The 24,145-nt window shown below is 42.9% G+C and overlaps 1 protein-coding gene across 1 annotated transcript in view; it reads right to left on the bottom strand.

Annotated features, from left to right (window-relative positions):
• EMILIN2 (elastin microfibril interfacer 2) overlaps positions 1 to 12,826 on the bottom strand; it is a 43,839-nt gene extending 31,013 nt beyond the window's left edge. Inside the window, exons 1-2 of the mRNA XM_064442925.1 lie at positions 12,600 to 12,826; positions 12,328 to 12,450 (exon numbers count right to left, since the gene is read on the bottom strand). Of these exons, the coding sequence (XP_064298995.1) occupies positions 12,328 to 12,450; positions 12,600 to 12,724 (248 nt within the window). The 5' untranslated portion in view covers positions 12,725 to 12,826. The remainder of the gene's footprint in view (positions 1 to 12,327; positions 12,451 to 12,599) is intronic.
• Positions 12,827 to 24,145: the final 11,319 nt, after the last annotated feature.

Here is a 24,145-nt window from a genome sequence, read left to right as displayed (position 1 = left end):
GGGAAATGCTCAGTATTCTTGTACATTATTGCTTTACCTATGACTTCTCATTTAAGGGGAAAAAGTTACTTTGACTAGAGACAACATCATTTTTTTTCCCCAACTATTTTGGGGCCAAAGAGTAGTTTATTCCAGTAGGTCTCTCTGGATTCCCTTCTCCTGTGAATCTTCATGGGAAGGCAGGGGCAGTCTAGGCTGTAACACTGGCTGTTAGCTAATTATAACTGCAGTGGTTTGCTGTGGCTATCAGCTTTTCAGATTCTGACTTGGAGCACGTAAACTCAGAGTGGGTTTCCAGCCCTTTTTTACCTTCGCAACAGCATATATGAAACAGCTGCAGACTGCACTCCAGCTCATCATTTCTTTTAGAATTTTCAGTGAAACATCTGCTGAATCCTGTTTACAAACGTAAAGTACAGACACCCTCAAGGTCAAGTGCTTTAAAACTTAAATAGAGGAGTGCAATGTAGAGGGCACCACTGGGAAGGACAACAACCCGGCCACCCAGAAACTTCCTCTTCCTTCTCCTTTATCTAAAGTATTAAACCACATCTTGTATAGGTAATTTGGGTTTGATTCCTTTCCTTCCAACTAGCTGCCAGAGTCAGAGGAGTGACAGGATTAGCTAGATGCTTTAGTGTTTTGAAGTGGTTTTGAGAGTCATTACACCCTCTCTCACAACCACCACATTACTGAAACGCAAACTTTGAACTTCCAGATCAATTTTCACATGCCGGAAATGGTCCTACATACTTTTCTCTGATTTCCATAAAACACTTAACGGTTCCAAACTTTGTGTGTGTTCCTCTCTAGTTTCAGGGCTGAACTCCTTTCTGAAAATTAGAGTATTTTGTTTATCTTCAAACATCATTACACTTCTCTAACAGTTTTAAGAATACATCTGAAACAAATTTTATAGAAGGAGTAAGAACCACCTTCATACAAATTGTGCACTACTTTGCTCAAATTACAGAACAATGGTTTTCCTTGTACCGTTTCTGCCATTCCCGTCATATTTTTGACAAGTTTCTCTTTGTATACCTTCTCTGTAGTCATGTTCATCAATGTCGACACCTTCAGATGACTTCACTATTCAGACAAATCACAGGACACAACCAAATACAAAAGAAGAATATAAATAAAGAAACCAAGCAGTATTTTTCATATGGGCAAATTATAAAATTTTTTCAAACACCATCTTAAAAATAAAAAATAAGCATATTTGACATTCTCGCTTTTATATTTTATAGTTTCATGATCCTAATGGGCATAAAATGTTTTAATATGGTTTAATACAAAAATTATTTGAAATGCAGAAGAATCCTCCCATTCTAAATTATGAAATATAAACACTGTACCTACACTTTTACAATGTCACAGCATTCCATTCCTTACAAATTCTTGCAAGTCTGAGAGCTCAAGCAAATACACAAATTGGATCTGTTTTGATTTCAGCTATGGTACATCAAATACAGAGTAACCTGAATACTAAACTACAATTCTCCTAGAGCAAAAATAAGGTAGTATCAAAAAGCTTCAAAATCTGTATGTAGAACAGCTTTCATGTTTTACATCTTGAACTATGGTAACAACCTGGCTACACTCAAGGATAGGTCAGAAATTATACTGGGATTCACTTACCAAGTACTATTGCTCCTCTACAGTGCCAGTCCAGCTGAATGAATCACACCGCTAGTCCCATTTACTTCAGCAAGGCTAGTCGTGTAAGGCTAGGAAATAGGAACTTAACCTAACGCTTTTCTAATTTGAATGCAGTCACATGGAAGTTTCTTAAAAACCTCAGCTTCATTGCTGCAGCTTCTCTACCCATTATACGCTTCATACACAGTTGTTAAAGTTGCCCATGCAAGGAATGGTGTCACTCTGCCAGCACTGTCCAGATGCCCTGATAAATGCCAGTCACCAGCACACAGCCAGCCCAAGGGAGATTCTCAACCACACAACAAGTTTTTTAAAGCCAGAACTTTGCTCACTCAGTGGATTTCAGTGGAGGAGCTGGAGACTTCCAGGATTTTGCCAGGACACAACAGTCTAACAGCACTGAACACAATTATATTCTTGGTTACGGTTCTAACAAAACAAACCATAACCTTCTGCTAGAGACTGCATCCTGAGAATAATTTGTGGTTCCACATATTTTAATGACATAGGACTGGGAGCTACTAGAATACACAGATCAGACATGTCTTTATTTACATTTGCAGTATTCTGAATCCAATTGCTCACTCACAGTCACAGCAAACATACAAACTCAAACATACAAAACATGCAAAATGCACTCAGTGTAGCCAGAGAGATGAAATGCTGCTTCTCCAAGCAGCTGGGTAGAGTTGCATTGTCAGAACATAATATGCCCAAGTTTCACATCTTTTATCTTGTAGGTATGAATCTTTGCACAGTTACCTAGTGAGGCAATTTGGTCAAAAGGGTTCACAAAAGTTTCATAAGTATCTTAAAGAATTGAGGCTCCGCTTTAATGCCTGCATATGCTGGAATGCAATTAAAGAATAGCGCAACATTAAATCTTCCTCCAGTTGACTTGGATTTCTGCTATTCAAGTAAGTGTTAATAAACACAATTATTTTTACAAGAGTCTCAAAGATATTAAAAAAAAATTCTTACGTGGTTAAGTGACATATAATACACCAGCATTTATCGTACCTAGTCACCCCAACCTCTTGTGGTCTTCCAGCCCAAGATGATGGTCACATCCTTTTGGTGATTTGCGCTAAATACTACAATAATTCTTTTAGAAAGGGTTCAACAGTGTCTTATCTTTCCTTGCAACAGAGAAAATAAGAACAGCTGTTTTATAGGAGTCTTTCCACAACGGGCTTATAACTACCAACGCCTACTGCCTTCACCATGAATTCAACATGCTGATCAAATGAGAAAACATACTCAGAATGCTAATGCAAATCCTCCACTTTTAATATCTAAGTATTTCACAGCTGAAATAAAGTTGTACAGTGTGGCAATAGCATTCAAATATTCCTCCTCTTTGAGAGAAAATTATTTTCTTGGGAAAATGCTTAATTAAAAATACATGTTTGCTGCAAATGCTAGACATTTCGACTAGGGAATGAGCAATAATTTTCTCATGGTGCTGAACCACAGAAGGAAGCAGTTAGCACTGATATTTGGAATGTCACCTAATAGTGATAAAACAAATCAGAAACATTTGGACGAAATTGGTGGGAAAACATATGGCTCAGTCCTGTAACTAGATACTAACATTCAGCCTTTTGGGAAATGCAAGAAGATAAGTGCCACCACATCCTCCCTGTGAGGAAGGGACTGCAGAATCAGCATATGTTTCTACATAAGCAGTGTATAAAATGTTTATTCTGAGCACAAAACTTCAAGGTTGGTCCAAAATTCTGTAGTCATTGGAATAGGTCCCATAATTTTAGCAGCCTGCAAATCACAGTCTTATTGAATAGAAGATAACACATCTTCACTATTTAATGCTTTTATTGACTGTAGATCCATTCTTCATAGCTTATATCGTCTGTTCTTGCATGTTCCAGTCATCCAAATCTCCTATGTATTGCAATGGGAGTGCTGAAGCAGCACACAGACACCCCCTAAAAATACTGCCTAGAAGATATAATTAAATGCAATCACATTTTGACGAAGCATTTTTTTATTTTGTAGGCTGCAAAAGGCTTCCACTGTAAATACACCTAAGCTGGCCATTTATACTACACAATTACTGAACTAGAACCAGTTGATCCCAAGTTTTCTGCTTCCCAAGAGTGCAGGCCTAATTGCAACCCCTACAAATGGAGGCAGAAATCCTAGTTCCACTGAAATCACAGAGACTTTTAGCTGTTATCTGTAACAGTGAATTTCAGCACACCTGAACTTCAGGTGCCTACTGTGTAGGTATGGACAAGCACTAGTTTTCTGTATTTCCATCATGGCCAACAGAAATATAGTTGATATAGCCAATAGAGTCCAAACAGGGCTGAATCTCGTCCTAAAGTCATTATTTACATCTGATTACCTAAAGAGCATGCTGGACACCATTGACTTGCATTTGAGTCACCACTACTGCAGGTGTCTAAGCTCCCATACTCACATTCATCCCTCTATATGGCAGACAACTGAAATTAGGGTGAGTCGAATCCCACCTCTGGATTTTGTTCTTTTATAACCTTGCTACTACATGGCAGCGTTGGCAGCTAGCTTGTGTTCCAGCCCACTGATGAGTTAAATTTGAGAAAAACATGCCTTTACTAAGAATTTATATCCTAAGGCATTTACGGGAAGCAATGAAAAGATGTTTTGACAGTACCAGATTAGCCTACAGAAGTCTAGGTGATCAGTGAAAGCAAGCTGTGCAGTCGGTAATAAATCCCTATTATATGCTGCAGCAAAAATCTATTTAAAAAGGATTCTAGTGAACGCCAAAATAGTTCTTCATTTTGATCTGGCATTAGAGACACTAAGCTGCTTCTTACAGATGGACTTATAGCCTCATCTTTCCACTGCTACTCTTCCTTTAGCTAGCATTTCTGCCTTCCAAAATTTATATAAAGAAGGTCAGTACATGTGTTTGCAGGCCTTGGGGTCTGGAGAATTACTTTTACTTCAAAAAAGCTGCCACTGACTTTACCAGCTAGCTCAATGCCTGGCCCAGTCACAGCCATCTCAATTGAAGTTCCTGAAAAGCCACGGTCAGGTCTTTATACAACATAATGATCAGGTCCTAATATACATTATCAAAAGCAAGCACAGAGTGTTTCAAAATTGTTTGCACTGGGAAAAAGCACAATTTTGAGGCACCCCTGTGGAATACATAAAGTTCTGACGACCCCCACTGTACGTATTACTGAGGAGGCTCAGCTTCTCTGGGCTCACACACATAAGGGCACTTCTAATAAAGTTTGCACTAACGTATAGCATGGCCAACATTTGCACCAGATCTATTCTGAGCTAAATCCTGAATTAAAAAACTGGTACTGGCTGTGAGTGTTAACAGTGACTGACACTGAAGGAAAGCAAGAGAACAAGTCAAAGCACTATGCATCTGCAGGAACACAACTGCCTGCTGTGTACACAACCAAGAAATCACCCATCCAGGTTGCTGCAAAGAGTGCTTTAATATCAGACTATGAAAGCACTCTAATTTTACTAAATGTGTCATGAAACAGTAAAGAGCATTAGAGAGTAAGTACTTTTTCTAGTGTTTATTGTTTATTCTGTGGATTCACATCACCTGGGAAGCATGATGGGAGCAGAGATTGCCTTCCATCTGGAAGAAACTGCCAGGGGGCAGGGATCTGGCACAGGTGACTTGTATTTCTCCCTCCTACTACATCCCCAGCATATCAGGCTTCAGAATGGAGGGAGAACAGTTGCTTTCCTTTACCCCTAAAGAACACTGTCCCCTCATCTACTGATACTAAGGAAGGAGCAGAGAATCATGGTGCCCAAATGAGCGCACTATGGCCTGGTCTCTCTCACACAGTCATCTTTACTGCTGAACGTTAATTCTACACCTCTGAGAGAATCTGGATTAATTTTACTGCAGAGTTCGGTTTTTTTTTTCCAATAAGAGTGGCAGAAGATTACAGGAACTGGTAGAAGACAAAAATGCTCAACGCTTCTCAGACAACGCCGTAGGACTTCATTTGTAGCTCCATTCAAAATCTCCAGAAGTGCCATTGTTCATTACTTACACAGTGAATTTTGATGCCACTCATCTCAGTTAGAATTCTTCTATCCAGAAAACTAAGATTCAAAATACAATTTTCTCTCCTGGGAGAGAAATGATTCTTCTTGGGAAGAAACAACCAAGGGACTGCACAGTCTGAAACACGCCCCCATGTCTTGTACTAGTTCTTTCCAGTTGGGGTGTGCATGTATCTCTCTCCCTCTCTCCCCTCATACACACACACATATCTATTTATCTGTCTAACTCTCTCTCTCTTAGCTCCCAAGGATTTATTTTTTTAAAAGCTGACCACTGAAGTCCAGTAGGAAATGTAAAACAAAAAAGTTTCAGGTTTAAAGTTTTAATACTCTTAATGTTCATGAATTACCACTCCTGAAAGCTAGCTAGGCATCCTCTTCTTGTGAGCAGAGAAAACAAGACACAGGATCCATTTAAGTAACTTACAGACACAGTCAGTCTATGGCAAGACTAAAAGCAGAACTTCGTTCTTGGGATTGACAATCTTGAATTACCTTACATGGTTCCTTCCTTCCATTTTGTTGCAAGATAAACCTGTACCAGTCAACCACATGCTGACAGAGCAACAGTAAGCTACCAAAAAATCCACTAAATAAAATGGGTTAGGAGAACCCTGAAAATGCAGTCCTTTCAAAAGGATTTCAGAAAAAAATTTGTAGAGCAGCACTGTGGTGTGGTCTATCAGTCACGGAATAGGTGTGACTTTGCAACAGGTTATGCATTAACGACATTCGCACCTGCCTTGCCCAGCAGCAGGGACCAAGTTTCCCATCTTACACCAGTGGAAAGGTTAAGTGAGGATGTAAAGCACTGCCCCTGATAAAGCTGCCTGAGAAACTGAATTCTAGTAGTAGCTCTTCTGCTTCTCTGCCCATGAAATAAGCTTCTTTCTAGGGTCATTCCAAGAAAGAGCTCCTGTTGACAGGTTATTTGAAAACATAACACAGATAGAATAGATAGCCAATACTTTCATGAATGCAAGAGCTACCTGTGGGATCAGCTGGGACTCCAACTTTGAGAATAAAAAGCAGCATTGTTTCGAGAACTGAGAACTTTTCAAGACACCAGATCAAAAGTGAACCATAGGGGAGAGAAAAGATGATATATGAATGCAAAAGAGAAGTCAGATGGGAGTAATGATCTGCAATGTGTAAAACTGGCATTGCTCACTTTCTAATGGTGCAGAATGTTCCCTGGTTATTTGGGTGACTTATGACAAAATAGGCCTTAAACATGTCAGCAGCTCCCTAAAATTAACTATTTGTTGTTTTGAAAACAGTTTGGTGCTTAACAAAAGAGGCCCCAGACCTCCAGGTCACACATTTCTCAAACCAGAAAAGCATAAATACTCTAAATTATTTACATTAAGGTGAACTGAGGAGCACTTTGTGATTTTTTTTTGATTATTGCAACAAACTCGAATGATGTGCGAAATGAAAATTCCCTGTCCAGCTCACAGAGAAGAAAGACTCTGTTGCGTTCAGTGCATGGAGGGGAGGCAGAGATGAACAATTTCAAGCTCAGGGAGACAGCCAGGAAACTTTACCACACCCAGCAGGCACTCAAAGATTTTCAAACAAGCACTCCAGGAAACTGAAGTACATTCTGAAGTTTTTAAAGTTTCCTTACCGTTTTCAATGCACAACCCCTTAGGCTAACCTCCCTGTGTAGTCAGCTAGCTGGAGCCTGTACAAAGAAATTCTGCTTCATACAAAATACACTGAGCAGGAAAAAAAAATCCTGAAGACCTTTCTACATATTTGGAGGGGAAACATTAAACAGCCCTCACTTTCCCTTCAAGTTTTTGTGCATCCTGAAAGTTTTTCTTATGAGATATGCATTGCTAGAAGCCAGTGGCAAACAGGCTCGGATCTGCACTGACTTGTGTATCTTAGGTTTGATCCTGCCTGGTGCTGAGCACTCTGACACTGGTCTGTATGCTTAATTTCTAGCAACTGAATGGTCTCAGAGAAAACTACACTGGGTCTGTCGAAGGGCTAAAAACTACATGTGGATTTCCTACATGTTCCTAGACTGGGGCTGATGTGCTCCACCTCAGTCGTTCTGGGGTTGCCAGAAAATGGTAAATTGATGAAGCCATTTAACTTGAATTGGAAGTTTGATATGCTGTTTTTCAGTAATAAGATTTCCACTTTTACCCAATATTAATAAACACTGAATACTGCTTATTAAAAGCGGTGTGTTACTCATAAATATAGTCATCTATCCTGATATTTATGGTTGCAGAAAACTGGCAGTAACAGTCTCTAAAGTTACTTCAGTCTTTTGCCTCAGTCTTCCTCTTGGCAATGATGAAAACTGTGATTAGTTTGGCAGTGGGCTTATTTACGGATATTTGAAAGTATTAAATGACAAGAACTTGGAAAATATTGCTCAATGAGAGATTTGGAGAGGCTTGTTAATTTAGCTATTCATTCATTCATCATTTTCTTGACCATTTTCTATGTGTGCACAATCTAGTGAAATAATGGATTTGCTTATTTTGCATTTAACATTAATGTTAAGATCAGAAGCTCACACCAACTCATGAAATCCACTCCCCACAAGCTAAGGACAGGTGACCCAACTCATTACACACTTGAGCACACAAGTATCTTTACTCACATGAGCAGAATTAATGGGGGCTGGTACTTGAATTAGGGGATGTGATAAAATGTTCTTTCTTCAAGTCCCTAAGCAGCCTCTGCTGTTAGCTGGGGGCTATGGGGGGATTACATGAGCTCCACAGGTTCTTCCCAATCTAAGTTTTTTTCTATTTGGTTTACTACCTTGTATGAGGAAGTCCCATTTACCAGTTCCATATCAAATATGGAAAGCCAGGAAACATCCCTCTGCTTCAGCCACTTCAGTTCACTGCACGCTTTAAAATTAAAACCTTACTAGTGAAAGCAGCTTTGCCCAAAAATGCTGGACCATAAACTGGAGCACCTATGGTACAGCCAAGTGTCCAAACACACTCTACAGCACAAGAACCAAAACAGACAACTGGTATAACAACATCCTACCCCGAAGTGGTGGCATTGACCAGAGGATGTCCAAGAGAAGCCACAACCCTAAGGAGTGTGTAGGATCTATCCAGAAGGGCAATACATTTTTCTTTTAGAATCAGACAACACTATTACTTACAAATTGCGAATAATGCTAATTAAGTTACTAAACCGTTCATAAGAAAGCTAGGAAAGGAAATTCACAACAAAAGAAGTGGGGAGGGGTCAGTTATTTACGAAGTAATATTAGATTTCAAAACATACAAATTCTTTTTAGGGGGTAAACACACTAATATTTTTGTATAAGTGTCTTTCAGTCCAGTGACCCACTAATAGCAAAGTTCCTCCCTCCTTTGCTAGTCACAGTTTTACGAAAAATAAATCAGGATCTCCCCATACTTCAAAGGGAACATACTTCAAAGGGTCCGCCTGCTTTTTCTTTCTACTCCCTCTCTTCCTATCTCTTAAGCAGCCACACTTCAACTCACATTTATCCTTGACACCTTAATCAGCCAAAGCATTCACTAACTTTTCAGTAGGAAAATGCACTATCAAGCCCAAATACCTATAAAACACTTAAACAATGAAGTGTAATAATTTCCTGAATATCAACTTAACACTTCAGGAAATAAACCCTGTAGCCAAACTGAAATTACAGTTAACACTCCTTGAAGTGCAGTCATTCCAACACTGGTTTGGGTTTGAGATTTTTTGGGTTTTTTTTTCAAACAAATGATACTTTAATCAGCCTAAAGGGTAGATAAAAAAGGTTCATGCATGCATATCATTTTTAGGCTTAATTACCAGAGCTTTCTATTTCTAAAAAAAATAAAAAATTTTTTTAAACCAGTGCTGACTATAATCCATATCTGCAATATATATTCTCTTGTATGTGAAGAACACGTAGAATTCAGGAGTACAGTGTATGTTTAAGGCAGTAAAACACTCCCGTACAAAATGCAGTGAGCTTTTTAATTTAAGTAATTGTTATGCATAACCTAGACTGTACCTAAACACTAGAAGGGCTCTTTAAACCTAGTCTTAAACTAATTTAAACCAACAGTAAATCCACTGACTGATAAAAAATCCCTAATAGTACTTAAGCACTAATAAAACCCATACATCTATGATACAGTTAACAAACTCTTTGTTTGATTTGGATCTCACTGTCCCTACTGTCTGCAGCAGAATGAGCTCTAAGATGAACCATGCGTATGAGAAGAGGGCTACACAGGGACTGTAGTTTATTCCAATGAATATCTACTATTTAGTTCATTTTTATCTTCTCTATGTAAGTGTATAAAGGAAAAAGGAGAATAATTCCAGAAAAGTCCTCACAGTCATTTCTTTGTTGCTTTTATAGCTCTTTCCTGTCCTATTTTTGTCAACATTAGCTAACAAACGTATATAAACACACTTTGTTATTCAGACCACTACTCCTACTGAATTAAACAATACTTTTCACAGGAATGAAGTTCCTCCTGTTCACAGGGTTTGCAGGATTTGAACCATGTATTTCAAACGCTTTGGATTAGTTCCTTTATTACTTTGCCTCTAAGAGAATCTGTATACTAGCTACAGAAAGAAAAATAGAAGTCATAGCCTACAAACAGAGAGTTTTGAACACAATAACATTTCAATATCTTGATATTCCAGATGCTTTCAGTGTTAATCGGCTAGTGCTGTGATAGGTACTTAAAATATTTTACATTAAGAATAAGGAATTATTTTGAGTTTTCATTACAGTTATGAAGAAAATAACAGTGATGTTCACCAAAGAAAGCCAAATTGAGGAAACAAAGGCTTATGTATCTAATTCCATTCTCAAAAGAACAAAAAAACCCCATGAGACTGGCCACAGCAGGCAAGACCAAATGTCTGTTTAGCCCCATGTTCTCTCTCTGCCAGCAGCCAACTCCAGATGTTTGGGAGAGGCACAAGAACAGACAATGCCATTTCACAGAACCACAGAGTAATCTAGAAGGGATGGGACTTCTGGAGGTCATCCAGTCCAGCCCCCCTGCTCAAGCTGGGCTTTCCCTTCTAACTCCTGCCAAAGATCTCACCCACTCAAGCAATTCTTGGTTCAGGAATTTCCTGAGCTAGAAGCAATGCCCTTGCACTGTCTTCATTATCTACTATCAGATAGTCCAAGAAAATCCTAATTTACCACCTCTGAAATTCCTTAGCTTAATGCTTAGTGATTTATGTGTTCAAAGAGCTCAGTTTCAACCCTCTCCCACTCCTCCATATCTCCACTACCAAGACTCCGCACAACAGAGGGCACAACCCATTACACAGCCCGTAAACTCAGAAGGCCAAAATGGCCAGTTGAACACTCCAAAGAGAAACAAGGGAAATTACACAAGATGGTGTTATTCAGCTGTCTGCTGCCTTTGCTATTTCCCTCAAAATCCAGTGTTTATATATTCCAATAGCGAAAAGCTTTTTTTTTAAAACAAAAATAACAATCCAAACAAACAGAAAATGGTGCATTTGAATGCCAAACGCCCAACACCTATTGTCACAGACCCCAGGGTGGCAGCGCCATCGATGTCCACAGTCTACTTCAGTAGCACCCAAGACATAGCAGCATCAGTCTCATCCTTACCATTTCATGTCAAAATAAAAACTAGTCATTCTTTGTTGTAAAAGAATCCTCACTACCACCTCAGTCCAACTCTGACCCTAATCCCACAAAAATCTATGGGTGTCCTTCCACCAGCTTCTGGGGGAGGTGAAATGGTTTCACAGTGCGCTTATCACCTACAGCTTTCAAACAGAAGCGTGCAAATATTACTGTTTTTCAAGTGCGGAAACTGAGGAAAGGGGATTTGCCTGAGTTTAGCCAGAAGTGAGATACAACTGTTGCCTGACTCCTGCTGTACCTGAGGTCTCACACAGCCTTGTTACAGCACACCGTGCTGTAGGTGGTCGCTCTACGGACTACCATGTGGTCACACTCCATAGCATGAAGCTTAAAATCAAACAAGTAACTTTGTATTACCCCCTGTAAAAATCTCTGCACTGGCTGCTCTCCTTGCTGGACAACTGACAGGGATACACAGACTCGAAATATGCTGGCTCACGTTCCTGGCTCTCCCTTGCTGTTACGCACCGATCCAGCAACACGCAGCAATCATAAAACCGGTTTTGAGCGCCGCTGCACCCTGGCAAATCTGGTCCACGGTGCGTAGGTGCGTTCCCAGCAGGTGCTGGTGCTCCTGCCGCCCGTGGAAAGCGGCCTGCGTGCTTACCGCCTCCCCGCAAGCCCCAGCACGCTGTGCCGAGCGGCGTGACGAGGTGTGCCAGTGCAGCTCCCTTTCCACTGCGCGCAGCAGACTGGCTGTACGGACCAACAACACACTCAATCTGGCTCTAATTAGCTTCGGCAGCCTTATGTTTGCAATAAGAGAGCGCGCTTTGTTCGGGGCGTGATGGGGAGCACAAGGCAGTACGCCCTCCCGCCCTGGCTGTATGCTTTTTGGGGTGCCGGGAACGACCCGCGCGCAGCTGTGGCCACCACTTCTCCACTGGGGCTTGACAGTGGGCTGGCCAAGGGCTTTCCCTCCCGAGGTCGCCTCCTCGGCTACTTACACCGGGGTGGGCTGGCAGGGGAACTGGTTCCAGGCGCATCTGTACTGGGCCTGAACGTAGCTCTCCGTCCCGTCCAGCACCGAGCAGCTCACGTTCTTGTTCACTATGTAGGCGCACCAGTTCCTGAGGAGGGATGGAAAGACGACGCCCGTCAGGGACAGGGCATGAGGCGGCCCGCCCGCCCTGGCACCCCCGACACCCGCAGCCCGCCCCGGCTCGCCCCGCCGCCGGCAGCGGCTCCCGCAACCCCCTCCGGGGCGGGCGGTACTCACTTGCTGCGGGAGCCCGGTCGAGTGTACCGCAGGTGCGGGGTGGCGTGGCTGAGCCCGGCGCCCAGGGCGAGGAGCAGCGGCAGCGCCCAGCCCGAGGGCGCCGCGGGCCCCGGGCACAGCTCCATGGAGGGGGGAAACGGGGCGAGCGGGGAGGGCCGGTGCCTCTCCGCGGGCTGCCTCCGTCCGTCTGTCCCTCCGTCCGTCCCGCCCGCCCTCGCCCGCTCCCAGCTCCCTCACTGACGCAAGTCCCCCCCACCCCGTTTCCGCCCTCCACGGCGGCTCCGCACCCCCCTCCGGCCGAGGCGCCGCTCCCCTCCGACCCCGCCCGGCCCCGGCCTCGGAGGCTGCCGGCCCCCCGCCCCACTCTAGCCCCCCGGCCGGGGAGGAGCGGTTCAGCGCGCAGGCGGAGGGGCAGCCGCCGACCCCACATGGCGCCCGGCCGCCATGAGTGGGGCCCCCCGGGGGCAGCCCCCGCTCACCGTCCCCCTGCCCGAGCCGGTCGCCGGCCGCCGTCCTGCGTGTTTTTCACATTGGAAGGGGACGTCGGAGAGAGGGCCGGGCCCCTGGGGAAGAGCGGGGTGGGTGGGGGACCCTCACCGGGGACCTGGGGCAGAGGACAGTCCCCGACCCGCAGCCATGCGGGGCACCGGGTTTGCCTTCAGGTGGGGCTGGCGTGTGCTCGATGGACTGCGGGTACATGTGAGGGAGGTTTTGGCGGGCTTGCTGCCATGTGGCGGCACCGTGGTCCCACTCGACGCCACCGCCTTGCCTTGGTCACTGCTCCCTTGCGTGGCCCAAGGGCTCATCCTGACTGCCGGGCCTGGGAGGGCTGCTGGTGGTTACATCTCCAAGCAATGCACAGTAGGCCAGTATGCGTAAGGAGAACCATTCGCTGGGCAGGGAGAGCAATGGGTATTCAGATTCACTCAGGTGTAAGATCTATCTTGGGCACCTTGACTGGGTGACCTGCCTGTGCAAGGCTGTCTGTGATGGGTCCCGCCATGGTCTGGAGCACAGGGAGACCCCTCAGGCCTCCTCAGCCCCTGCTCTTTTGAAGGGATTGCTTTGGGTTCAGACTAAACTGAGCAAAGCGTCAAGGCTGGCCAAGAGGGACTGCTCCTGTGAGAGGGAAGGCAGGGAAGGGAGAGAGCGGTGCTTGGGTGGAGAAGAGGTAGGGTGGGAGATTTGGGAGCAGTGCTTATTGCTGCTGCTGAGCCTGACCAGTCCCAACCCTGCCCACAGGCCCCCCGGGGCCTCCCAGGGCCACAGCAGCCACTCAGGCTTTCTAGGTCTCACGTGCAGGCAAAGCAGGCAGCAGGGCTGGGCCCTTTCTTCTGCTGTAGGTAGCAGCCTGCCTGAGCTGAACCTAGACCTGGACCTCATTGTCTGCCCTGACCTGCTGAACAGGCAGGTTTCATCTGCCAGTCCTACAGTCTGTCTCGCCCAACAACTTTACTCGGCCTCCAGGCCTGGCAGGGAAATAAGTGTTAAATGCTGAGGTCAAAATTATGCTTTCAGACTGCTTTTTAGTAGTAGTTTCACTGGAAACATACAATAAAGCTTTCTGCCCCCAAGAGAAGTGTGTCCCATTACAGATGTGTAGGAACACTTCACTGGTGATAAGTAGCAATGGGAAAATGTGAGATTATTACTGGCACTTCAACCTGTCCCATTTCACTTGAAAAAAAAGGTGCCCTCCTAACACTCTGCAGCTGCTTTGGAGAGGGTAGCACCTCACCGTCTAAGAAATTATGCTTCAGGCAAACGTTAAACGATTTGCTGTACCACTGTTATATTTACAAGAGCATGCCATTCAGGCGTCATTATTTGTGCCAGCGGAAATTATTTGGAGTTTCTCCAGCCCAGAGAAAGTAAGACTACGGTTCAGTCCCTAAAAAGCAATGAAGAATACTCTTTCTTCCTTATTCCCCCTCCTCATCCAGTCAAGGAACTCATGAAGTTGGTCCTTTTCCAAAAGTGATGAGCAACATGGAAGAGCTGTACGTTGTCCCACAAAGGGAAAGTCATTAAGTAATGAAAGACTGAGGTCATGCCCATCTTGAGAATGACTGCATAGTACAAAAATTAATAGGCTGATTTAAACAAAATGAGCATGAAGCAATGGTATGTTTCCATATGCAAAGAACTGAGTTTATACCTTGGTGAAGGGAGGTAAAGCAGATGTTACTCGATTTGCCATGAGGGCACGTTTCTAACCTGCAAACTGCAGACTCGATTGTGTGATCAAACACAAGCTGGGGCACTGTAAGGGGAGGGAATACAGCCTTTTCTTACCCTATGGAGACAGCAGATAATGAGTCAGGAGTTGCCTGTAACTTCAGGACTTTGTCCATGGAAAAATGCTTGCACACTCAAGAACCATGCAAGAAAGTCTCTTTCCTGTTTTCTGATATAGAGAAGTTGTCCCTTTACTGTCTGGATCAACTATTTTGTAAATATTATGAAACAGGACTTTGATAGTATTTGCTGCCATTACTTTAAAAGGGTATGTGAGACTTCTTCCACTGCAAAGCACAGTGTATTTCTGAGTTTGTTTCATTTAAAATAAACCATAACAATGAAAACCAAAATCCTGCAGGACCATTCGCTTCTCGCTGAAACCAGAGCTCTGTGGGAACTTAAATGCAAGCGCTGTTGCAGGGAGTGAGGTTTTATGCGTGGCTGCATGATGGCTCAGTAAGGAGGGGATGACTTGTGCTGAGAAGTATTGTGCTGAACAGAAATGGATGAATCTGGGCAGATGCACAGGGTTGACCTCAACTCCTCTGATATTCACACTGGGCCTATGATATCAGCTGATTCAACAACAACCAGAACAGAAACTGGGCTCTGCCAGGAGAATCTTCAGCTCAGGTGCACACTGAACATGCGGTCTAAGCTCTGCTTATGGCTGCATTTTTTCTATGGGTGTAACTAGTTTTATTTCAGAGTGTAAGTATGAAGGTTAATAGTGTTCTGAAGGAGACAGCAATGTTCACACTTTATTTTTCTGTGCTATTTCCTCCCATCTCTAAAATTCACAGAAATCCCAAGACAGATGATTCTTACAGTCATGGAAAGCATCCCTCCACCCCTCCCTCCAAATGGGGCCTGTAATCTGCGAGTGCACCGAGGAGGGCTTCGACAACAGGCGAGGTCAGTACACGTGTTCTTGGGAGATGGAGATCACAGACATGAGCCCATAAATACTTTTAAATTGTTTTAAAGTTCTTGTTTCTTTACTAAGCAGTCTGGCTGTGTTTTCTGCACCAAGATCAACTGCACTTCCATACTTCATAACAGGATAATGATGGGGAAACAACTAGGGCCATGTGTAAGAGTCTGCCAGAGAGAGAAAGGTACACAGAGCAGGCAGGCGGAATAAGTAGCAAAAACATTATCGGATTATTTACTGCAGAGCCCCAAAAGAGAAATTTGTCTTTAATGGTGTGGTGGATGGAGAGGAAATGGTGTTCTCCCTGCAGTTTACCTCTCATATATCAGCTCTTTCTGTAGATTTCAGCAATAAATTGCCTTGTGAATTCTAGGTTCCTTTGCTTCAGGTTCACCGCCTCAAAAAATTGCCACAATAACTTGAGGTGAGTGGTTTTTAGGGACGTGTTTATACTCCCTTGATTCTTCTCTTTAATAAAAAAGCTTTCTCGCCTAGGATTATTGTCTGTGGCACAGAAGGTCTTCCACCTAGTCCTCACCTGGCCGTCAGACGTGAGAAGCCAGCCTACAGCTGTGTGTAGTCTGGCTTTACAATTGGCGCTAATTAACTCCGTCCATGAGTCAGAGCAGGTCACAGTGTCCCTCTGGAAAGACGAAACTGGTATTAGGGAACAAAGAAAAAGTTTGAAAGGAAGCTGTAGGAAACTCCAGGCTAACAGGGAAACTTGGACTGAGTTGTATGACGCATGCTGGTTCAGATATACCAGGAAAAGCACTCCGTGGGGAAAGAGGAGTTTGAATACTGTTTTGCAGAGACATGATACAGCCCTTTCCCATTCATTTGGCCTGGTGCATATGTTACTACTTAGTAATCTTAACATTATTATTAACATTAATGTTTCTAATTCAAGTCTAGCATTGCTGTCCTCCAACTTCTCCCCTCTCAGATCAGATCATAAGCTTTATTCACCGAATCACCGAATCGCAGGTTGGAAAGGACCTCAGGGATCATCTAGTCTAACCTTTCTAGGAAAAGCGCAGTCTAGACAAGATGGCCCAGCACCCTGTCCAGACGACTCTTAAAGGTGTCCAACATGGCCGAGTCAACCACTTCCCTGGGGAGTTTATTCCAATGGTGACTGTCCTCACTGTGAAAAATTTTCCTCTCATGTCCCATCGGAATCTCCCCAAGAGCAACTTGTGTCCATTCCCCCTTGTCCTCTCCATGTGACTCCTTGTGAAAAGGGAGTCTCCATCTTCTTTGTAGCTGCCCCTTAAGTACTGGTACATGGTGATGAGATCCCCTCTGAGCCTCCTTTTCTCAAGGCTGAACAAACCCAGTTGTCCCAGCCTATCCTCGTATGGCAGCTTCCCAGTCCTCTGAAAATCTTGGTGGCCCTTCGTGGGACCCCTTCCAGCCTGTCCACATCCTTTTTGTATAGAGGGGACCAGAACTGCACACAGCACTCCAGGTGTGGCCTGACAAGCGCTGAGTACAGCAGGATAATGACTTCTTTATCTCTGCTGGCGATGCCCTTTTTGATGCAACCCAGCATCCTGTTGGCCTTCTTGGCCGCAGCAACACACTGTTTGCTCATGTTGAGCTTTCTGTCCACCAGGACCCCCTGGTCCCTTTCCACAGAGCTGCTCTCCAGCCAGGTGGATCCCAGTCTGTGCTGCACTCCTGGATATTCACAATATCTTTTCAAAAATTATTCCCCACTGCAAGAGTCAGGTTTCAATTTTTAAATTGTTATGTGTAATCAGCTCCCTAAAGTCAGCCGGGCAGATATTTAGCTGTACATGTTTGATGAAAATTAATGACTGAATGAAAAGTAAATAGCAGATGTTAATAAAATTACTATTTATAAACATGTTAAAGAAAAAATTGAAGACCTAGTCAGGAGTGAATAAATTAACAAAGGAGTGGAGGGAGAGCAGAAGATTTTAATTTCCTTTTTACTGGAGAGCCACCTTGGAGGGCCAGAGCAGTTACACAACTATGAAGATTTTGTCAATTCCACAAAAAAGGTCTGTAGCGGAGATCCACTTTAACAGCTTTGGAGTATGCAAGAAATAGCCAATGTGGTCCCGACCAGTGCTCAGGCCATATCTTCATGTAGCTGAAGTGCCGTATTTGCCTATATAGGCGCTGACAGTGTGGTATCGTGTGGGCTCCGTGGAACAGGCTCGGGGATATTTCAGTGCATGGGTGGGCAACCTGGCAACTCCAGCTTTTCTTCCTTGGTGTTATTTTCTCTTTGAGGGAAAACATTTGTGCTAAGTTTACTTATTTGAACAGAAAAACAATTCAGTGTATTACAAACAGCCCAAGCATTGCTCAGTTGTGGCATGCATTAAGTGTTGTTAAGTGTTTGTATTAAAACTGATGATCTTTATTGTCATGGTTATGTTTTTGGCTAGAAAACAAAATAAACAAGGGCTAGTCCCTGGGAACAGCTATCTGAGCACACTATTACAATCTGCTCAGGGCTTCAAGGCAGGACAGCAGAGATCAATACACATTGTTTTCCACCAGGAAGAATGATCTGCCTGAGTGTTGGCTCATCGTAAACCACAACTATGCCATGCTTATGGAATGTCCTATCTACTTTGTACTGAATAGTCATGACAACTAAAGAAATAGTGATTAAGGTCTACACTGCTTCCATAGGAAAGAGAAGCACGCTCTCATATGACTTACTATATGATGCGAGAGGACTGAATGATCCACTGTTACCATCGATTTCTGAACACAGCAAGTCTGGAGCTTGTGCAGAGAGAAAATATTAGAGCATAGGATGACAGTCAGAAGAAAACATTTCAGTCCTCCTCAAGACCTTTTGGAGAAGAGCCCGAGGCTGGCCAACACATGTGCAAAGGTGGAAGAAGTTAAAGAGCACTGGAAAGAAGATCAGAGGAGATCAGCATTTCCTGGCAGATGAGCTGGGTTGGAAGGCTAGAAGAGGTATGGGGAAGAGGTTTCTTTTGTGCCTGCCTATCTTTGATTTGGTGATTCGGTGGAATTGTCAAGTGACTTCAACGGAGAAGATGCATAATGCTCTTTTGTTCTTTCCACAGCTGCTGCTGCTCTAACCTGCACATACAGCAGGACAAAGTTGGCTCATACAAAGCTACCTGCACACAGACCCTTCAAAAAACCTGCAGGCAAATTCCTGAAATGTACTTAAAGACTGAGTCTGAAACTGCATGCATTCTTTACCCTTGCTGTAAAGCGTTTCTTCCAATCTTGCTTGTTATAAAATCAATGATTGTCATATTTGGTTACAGACATACCGGTTATCTCACCTCTTGATGGTAGTGCTGTATTTCAGAATAAAGAATAAAACTGAGGGCATAAATTATTGTGCAGTCCTTACCTCCAATACAGAGTAGCTTCCAGAGTTGCATGGCATGCACTGCCCTTCTTAATATGCCTCTCTCTGATTGAATGTGTCAGATTTCAGCTTTCACAATTTTTTAGAGATGAGCTGGAAAGGAGAGAAAGGGAGTGGCACATGACTTTACAGTGTTTGGGACAAAGTTGTCAACAGATTTTGAAACAATTACATTGTTCCTGATAGAAAATTGCATGACTCTGAAGCTTTAATTCCTTGTTCATCAGTTTATTGAGTCTCTTGCTGAAGTTCCTGGTGTTCTAACTAAGCAAGAAAGTTAAATGAGTTTAACCACAACAGGTGTAAGTTGCTTTGCAGACATTATAATCTCAGTTTAGGCATAATAGGTGTTGGGTTATTTCAAGGAATTGATTAAAAATGCAGTAAGTCCACTTAAAATAAGAAACCCTTCCTGAAAACAAGAAGTAACAATTCTTGATATAGATAAGACCTAATACTGTAATTCACAACATTGTTCTTGCTTCCTTGGAAAAAATAACTCCTGGCTAATTATTTCCCAATCAAAAAAAAAAAAGATTGCCAGTTTTAAGGAAGCCTTCTCTACATTTCTTCTGATTCTTACCTATTTTGCATTCAAAAGCAAGGCTAAATTTAACTCAGCTCTACTTGCACACTGTAAAGAAGATTTAGGGTTCTTAAAGAAATTTTGTGTTTCAAAGTGAGCTAAGAAAACACAAAAATGCCAGGAATATTTTAAATAAGACTTCATTAGGTAAAGGCAATGGCTGCAAATATTTCATGCCTCTCTGCAGTCAAATCTCTTTGTAGAAGAGGATTTATATAGGCTAGTTCATTTTTCTGATTCAGCCATTTGGACACTGAGCAAATTCCTTCCGCTTCTCTAGTTTCTCCCTCGTTTCTTGCTGGTAGAAGGTGCTGCTCCTTATTTGTCCTGTAAATTCTCATTAATGTTACAGCAGCTTGAAGGTACAAATAAAGGGCAAGACAAAACCAAAATCTCTTTTTTCATCTGCCACATCTGGCACATGATCTGGCACATTGTGTTCAGTTCTAGGCTCCCCAGTTCAAGACAGACAGGGAACTACTGGAGAGAGTACAATGGAGAGTCACAAAGATGATCAAGGGACTGGAACATCTCTTTTATGAGGAAAGGCTGAGACACCTGGGTTTGTTTAGCTTGGAGAAGACTGAGGGGGGATCTTGTCAACATTTATAAATATCTGAAGGGTGGCAAGAGGATGGGGCCAGACTTCTTTCAGTGGTGCCCAGTGACAGCACAAGGGGCAACGGGCACAAGTCGGAACACAGGGAAGTTCCACTTCAATATGAGAAAAACCTTAGCTACGGTGAGGGTGACAGAGCAGTGGAACAGGCTGCCCAGGGAGGTTGTGGAGTCTCCTTCCCTGGAGACATTCAAAACCCACCTGGACACAGTCCTGTGCCCGTGCTCTTGGTGTGCCTGCTCAAGCAGCGGGGTTGGATGAGATGATCTCCAGAGGTCCCTTCCAGCCCCTACCATTCTGTGATCCTGTGATTCCCCAATCATATCTTATATTCTCACAGCACAATGATGGTATGTGGCTACCCTTAATCTCAAAAACTACAACTCAAAACATATGACTACAGCTTCTGGTGAAGAAAGAGAAACTACAGCTCCAGGCCCGGGTGCCTGCAGCCAGTGAGATTGCTCACCAGAAATGCAAAACCGTGGGGAGGAAGTGGGGAGGAGAGTCCCTTTTAGCAGATCACTCTTGTAATCCTCCCCAAGGCAATTTCCTCCCCCTACACAGCACCGGAAGGTGTTCTCATGTAGAATGACACTGGCAACCTCTGAGAAATTCAGGATGAGGCTGTAATACTTTTATGTGCACAGACCTACTAAAGGAGCAGGAATTCCTGTAAAATAGTAAGGCTATCACAATCCAGCTCATAAAAATGAACACGTAGCTTCTACCCAAAAGAGTTTACAGTCAAATCAGACTCAGGCAGCAAATGATATGCTGCCTGTTTCTCAGCACACCTATAAGCTCCAGTATTGTATTGTGACAAATTGTATCTTATTTTTGTCATAATGTGAAATGCAAAGGAAAGTATCTGATCATTTTTTGCAGTTGCTTTTGATTCTCTGTTTTCCATTTGAGAGTTTCAAAGGAGGAGACAATTTTAAACAATGAGAAGTTAAACAAAAGGAGGAAGAAGATTAAGTAAAATATAAGAGGCTGCACAAGAGTGTAATGGGGGATAAGACACAAAAAGGTATTGGAGGTAAGAAGATGTGGAAAGAGGAGGTGGTGAGCTCCATGGTGTAAGGATAGGCAGCATCTTGCTCTGGTCATACGCTCAAATCCTGTGAAATGTCATTTTTCAAACAAATGTCTTATTGTATTCTACTTTCTTGTACTTCATGTACTCTAACATGAATTTCTCTTAGTTGGGGCTGAGAAGAAAACATTTGTGCTTTCTCTGGCCCCCTGTATGTTGGGGAGAGGCTGTCTGTAAATGTTCCACTATTGAACCCTAAATACCTTCTGAAGGGATGTGTGGTTGCAAAGACAAATACACCAAGGAGCATATTCAACTGGAGAAAAGGGAAAGTTTATATCTTATTTTGTTCACAGAGTCTACAAAAATTATGTGTTTATTCTAGAGATTGTTCTAGAAATTATTCTCAAGATACGTTTCGTATTGAGTCCTAACTGTGCATCTAATCATGTGTTAATCAGACTGTGCAAACCATTTGTATTGAGTTTCCCAGGGCTGCAATTCAATAAGCTGATGATAGCAGTGCTCTGGTTTGATCAGTTAAGCAATCTAAATGAGCCAAGGGCAAGATTCTTAAAGTAGGTAAGTACTTCACTCCCACCCATTGTACAGAAGTGTTTCCCACATCCTATGGTCTTGTTGATTGTTTCTTCCCAGTACTGGGAGAAGCGGTAAGTAGGTTTGAATACATGCCTCCTAACAAGTAGCAGGCCTTGTAGTTAATAACAATTAGTAGAAAGTGAGGAATATGTAAACGTATATTTAAACTGGCTCGTATCTATTCACTGAAGTTTCCTTTCTGCATCATAACATCCTTTAGCTAAGCATTTATTAATATTGATAAGTATTTAGAAGATCTCTGAGATTTCAGTAGTATCTCTAAGTTATTTATGGGATGAATCCAGCTCAGCTGTGAATTTCCTTTTTCCACTTAAGATCAAAACCTTGTGGTGACACCATTTCCTCTGATTCTTTCAGACACGTCCTACACTTCAGCACCCTTCCTGCTGCAGGCTGTACAGATGAGCGTTCTTGATCAGCCACGGAATTGTATCCTCTTTAATTTGTCTTTTATTCTTAAAAGGAAATATCCATTGCCAAAGTAGGGTGTGTCTTTTATATCATTTTGGAAGAGTAACATCTACAGGGCTGATGGTTGAAGAAGCTAAAAATGATGAACGTTGCTGGTGTGCTTCCTGTGCCGTGGACTGAAAACCAGTGGATCAAATGACTGTAATACTTTCAGTGAAGAACAAGACTGTATGCAGTAGTGGTAAAATGAGCTCATGGTTTCAGAATTTACTTAAGAGAATATAAGATATGAAGAATTTATGTATAGCAGCATGTGTTCAAGAATGAACTCAGTCATGGACTCAGTTCAGGGCATCTGGCATTGTTTACAGCATTCGCTTTTACTTTTAGGAGAATTTCAGGCTTGTAGAATGTTATTTAAAATACCTTTTTATGACAGTTAAAAGAGAACCCAAACTTCAGGATGAACTCTGTCAAGGATTGTTAATTATTTTTGTGCCTGTTGGTGTTAGACTTTTCTTTTTATTCCCTTTGGCCATTTACAGAACACCACAGTGGGGTCATTACTGCTCTAGGATGAGAAATTATTAAGGAAGGAATCCTGTTGTTTTATAGGTACCTGTCAGTGATGCTAGAGGGTCTGAACAAAGTCAGATCTCTGTTGTCTTCAGCGTTATACAGTCATAAGCTTCGTGCCAAGGCCTCGTCTCTACAGAGAGTTTGGCCACTTCAGTTACACTAACAGTATTAAAGCCAGAAAAAGATCTGCAGATACAGATGTGGTTATCATGCATAAACCAGTATTGGCTATTTCAGTTTGGGAAGTGGTTAAACCCTGTACCAGATGAAATTCCCCATATTCCAGTAATAACAGCACCCACGCTAAGTGCTGTAGGCCAGCTGAGGTTGGGATGGAGGGGGAGGCAGTGGGAAGGAAGCAGAGGAGAAGGGGTAGGGAGTTTTGGTCTTTTCTTTCATGCTGTGTGGCTTTCTGAAAGAAATTAAAAGCTTACCTTTGTCATTGCTGTTTAGAAGTATATTGGCTATAGTTTCTCTCCTTTCAAATTTAATTGTGGAGAAACAGGACAACCTCTGCTGAGAGATGCTGCCTTACTTCATGTCAGGCTACACATTCAGTTTGAACAGTTTTCCAATGTTACCAGCAATAGGCCACTTGAAAGCAAACAGTAAGTTACACCAGCTCATTCCTACTGTTTCCCTGAAGTTTGTCATTAATAAAGAAACAACACCACAGAGCCTCAAGCTGTAGACATATTTTCAAACTGCACTAGGGGAAAATAAATTGTCTGAAGCACATTAGGATGTTTCCTAATGGGAGGTCAAGGAAGTCACTGCAAATTATTACACTGTAATTTCACTGTAAATAGTATACTGCAGAAGATCAGCACAAATTATGGGGACAGTTCTCTTTCACAGAAGAAGACATCTCTATCCAGGACATTTAAAGTAAGCCAAATGTCTAGAAACATCCACTGTGTGTAACTGAAGATGTTTAGATTAGTTTTAGATAACTCAGAAGAGCCACTTCACTGTCTGTATCCTGGGACAGCCAAAACCTCACTGCCTCATGCATGAGTTGTCCTTTTTGCCCTGAGAAAGTGGGAATGCTTCCAAGACCTTTATTCCTAGAGAGGTCTGATCCGTTCAACGGACTTTACAAGTTACAACAGTGAAAGC

This window comes from Phalacrocorax carbo, chromosome 2 (genome assembly GCF_963921805.1).
Source record: "Phalacrocorax carbo chromosome 2, bPhaCar2.1, whole genome shotgun sequence".
NCBI classification, from domain to species: domain Eukaryota; kingdom Metazoa; phylum Chordata; class Aves; order Suliformes; family Phalacrocoracidae; genus Phalacrocorax; species Phalacrocorax carbo.
The sequence above is the reverse complement of the archived record's forward strand: the minus strand, read 5'-3'. Positions and strand labels throughout refer to the sequence as shown.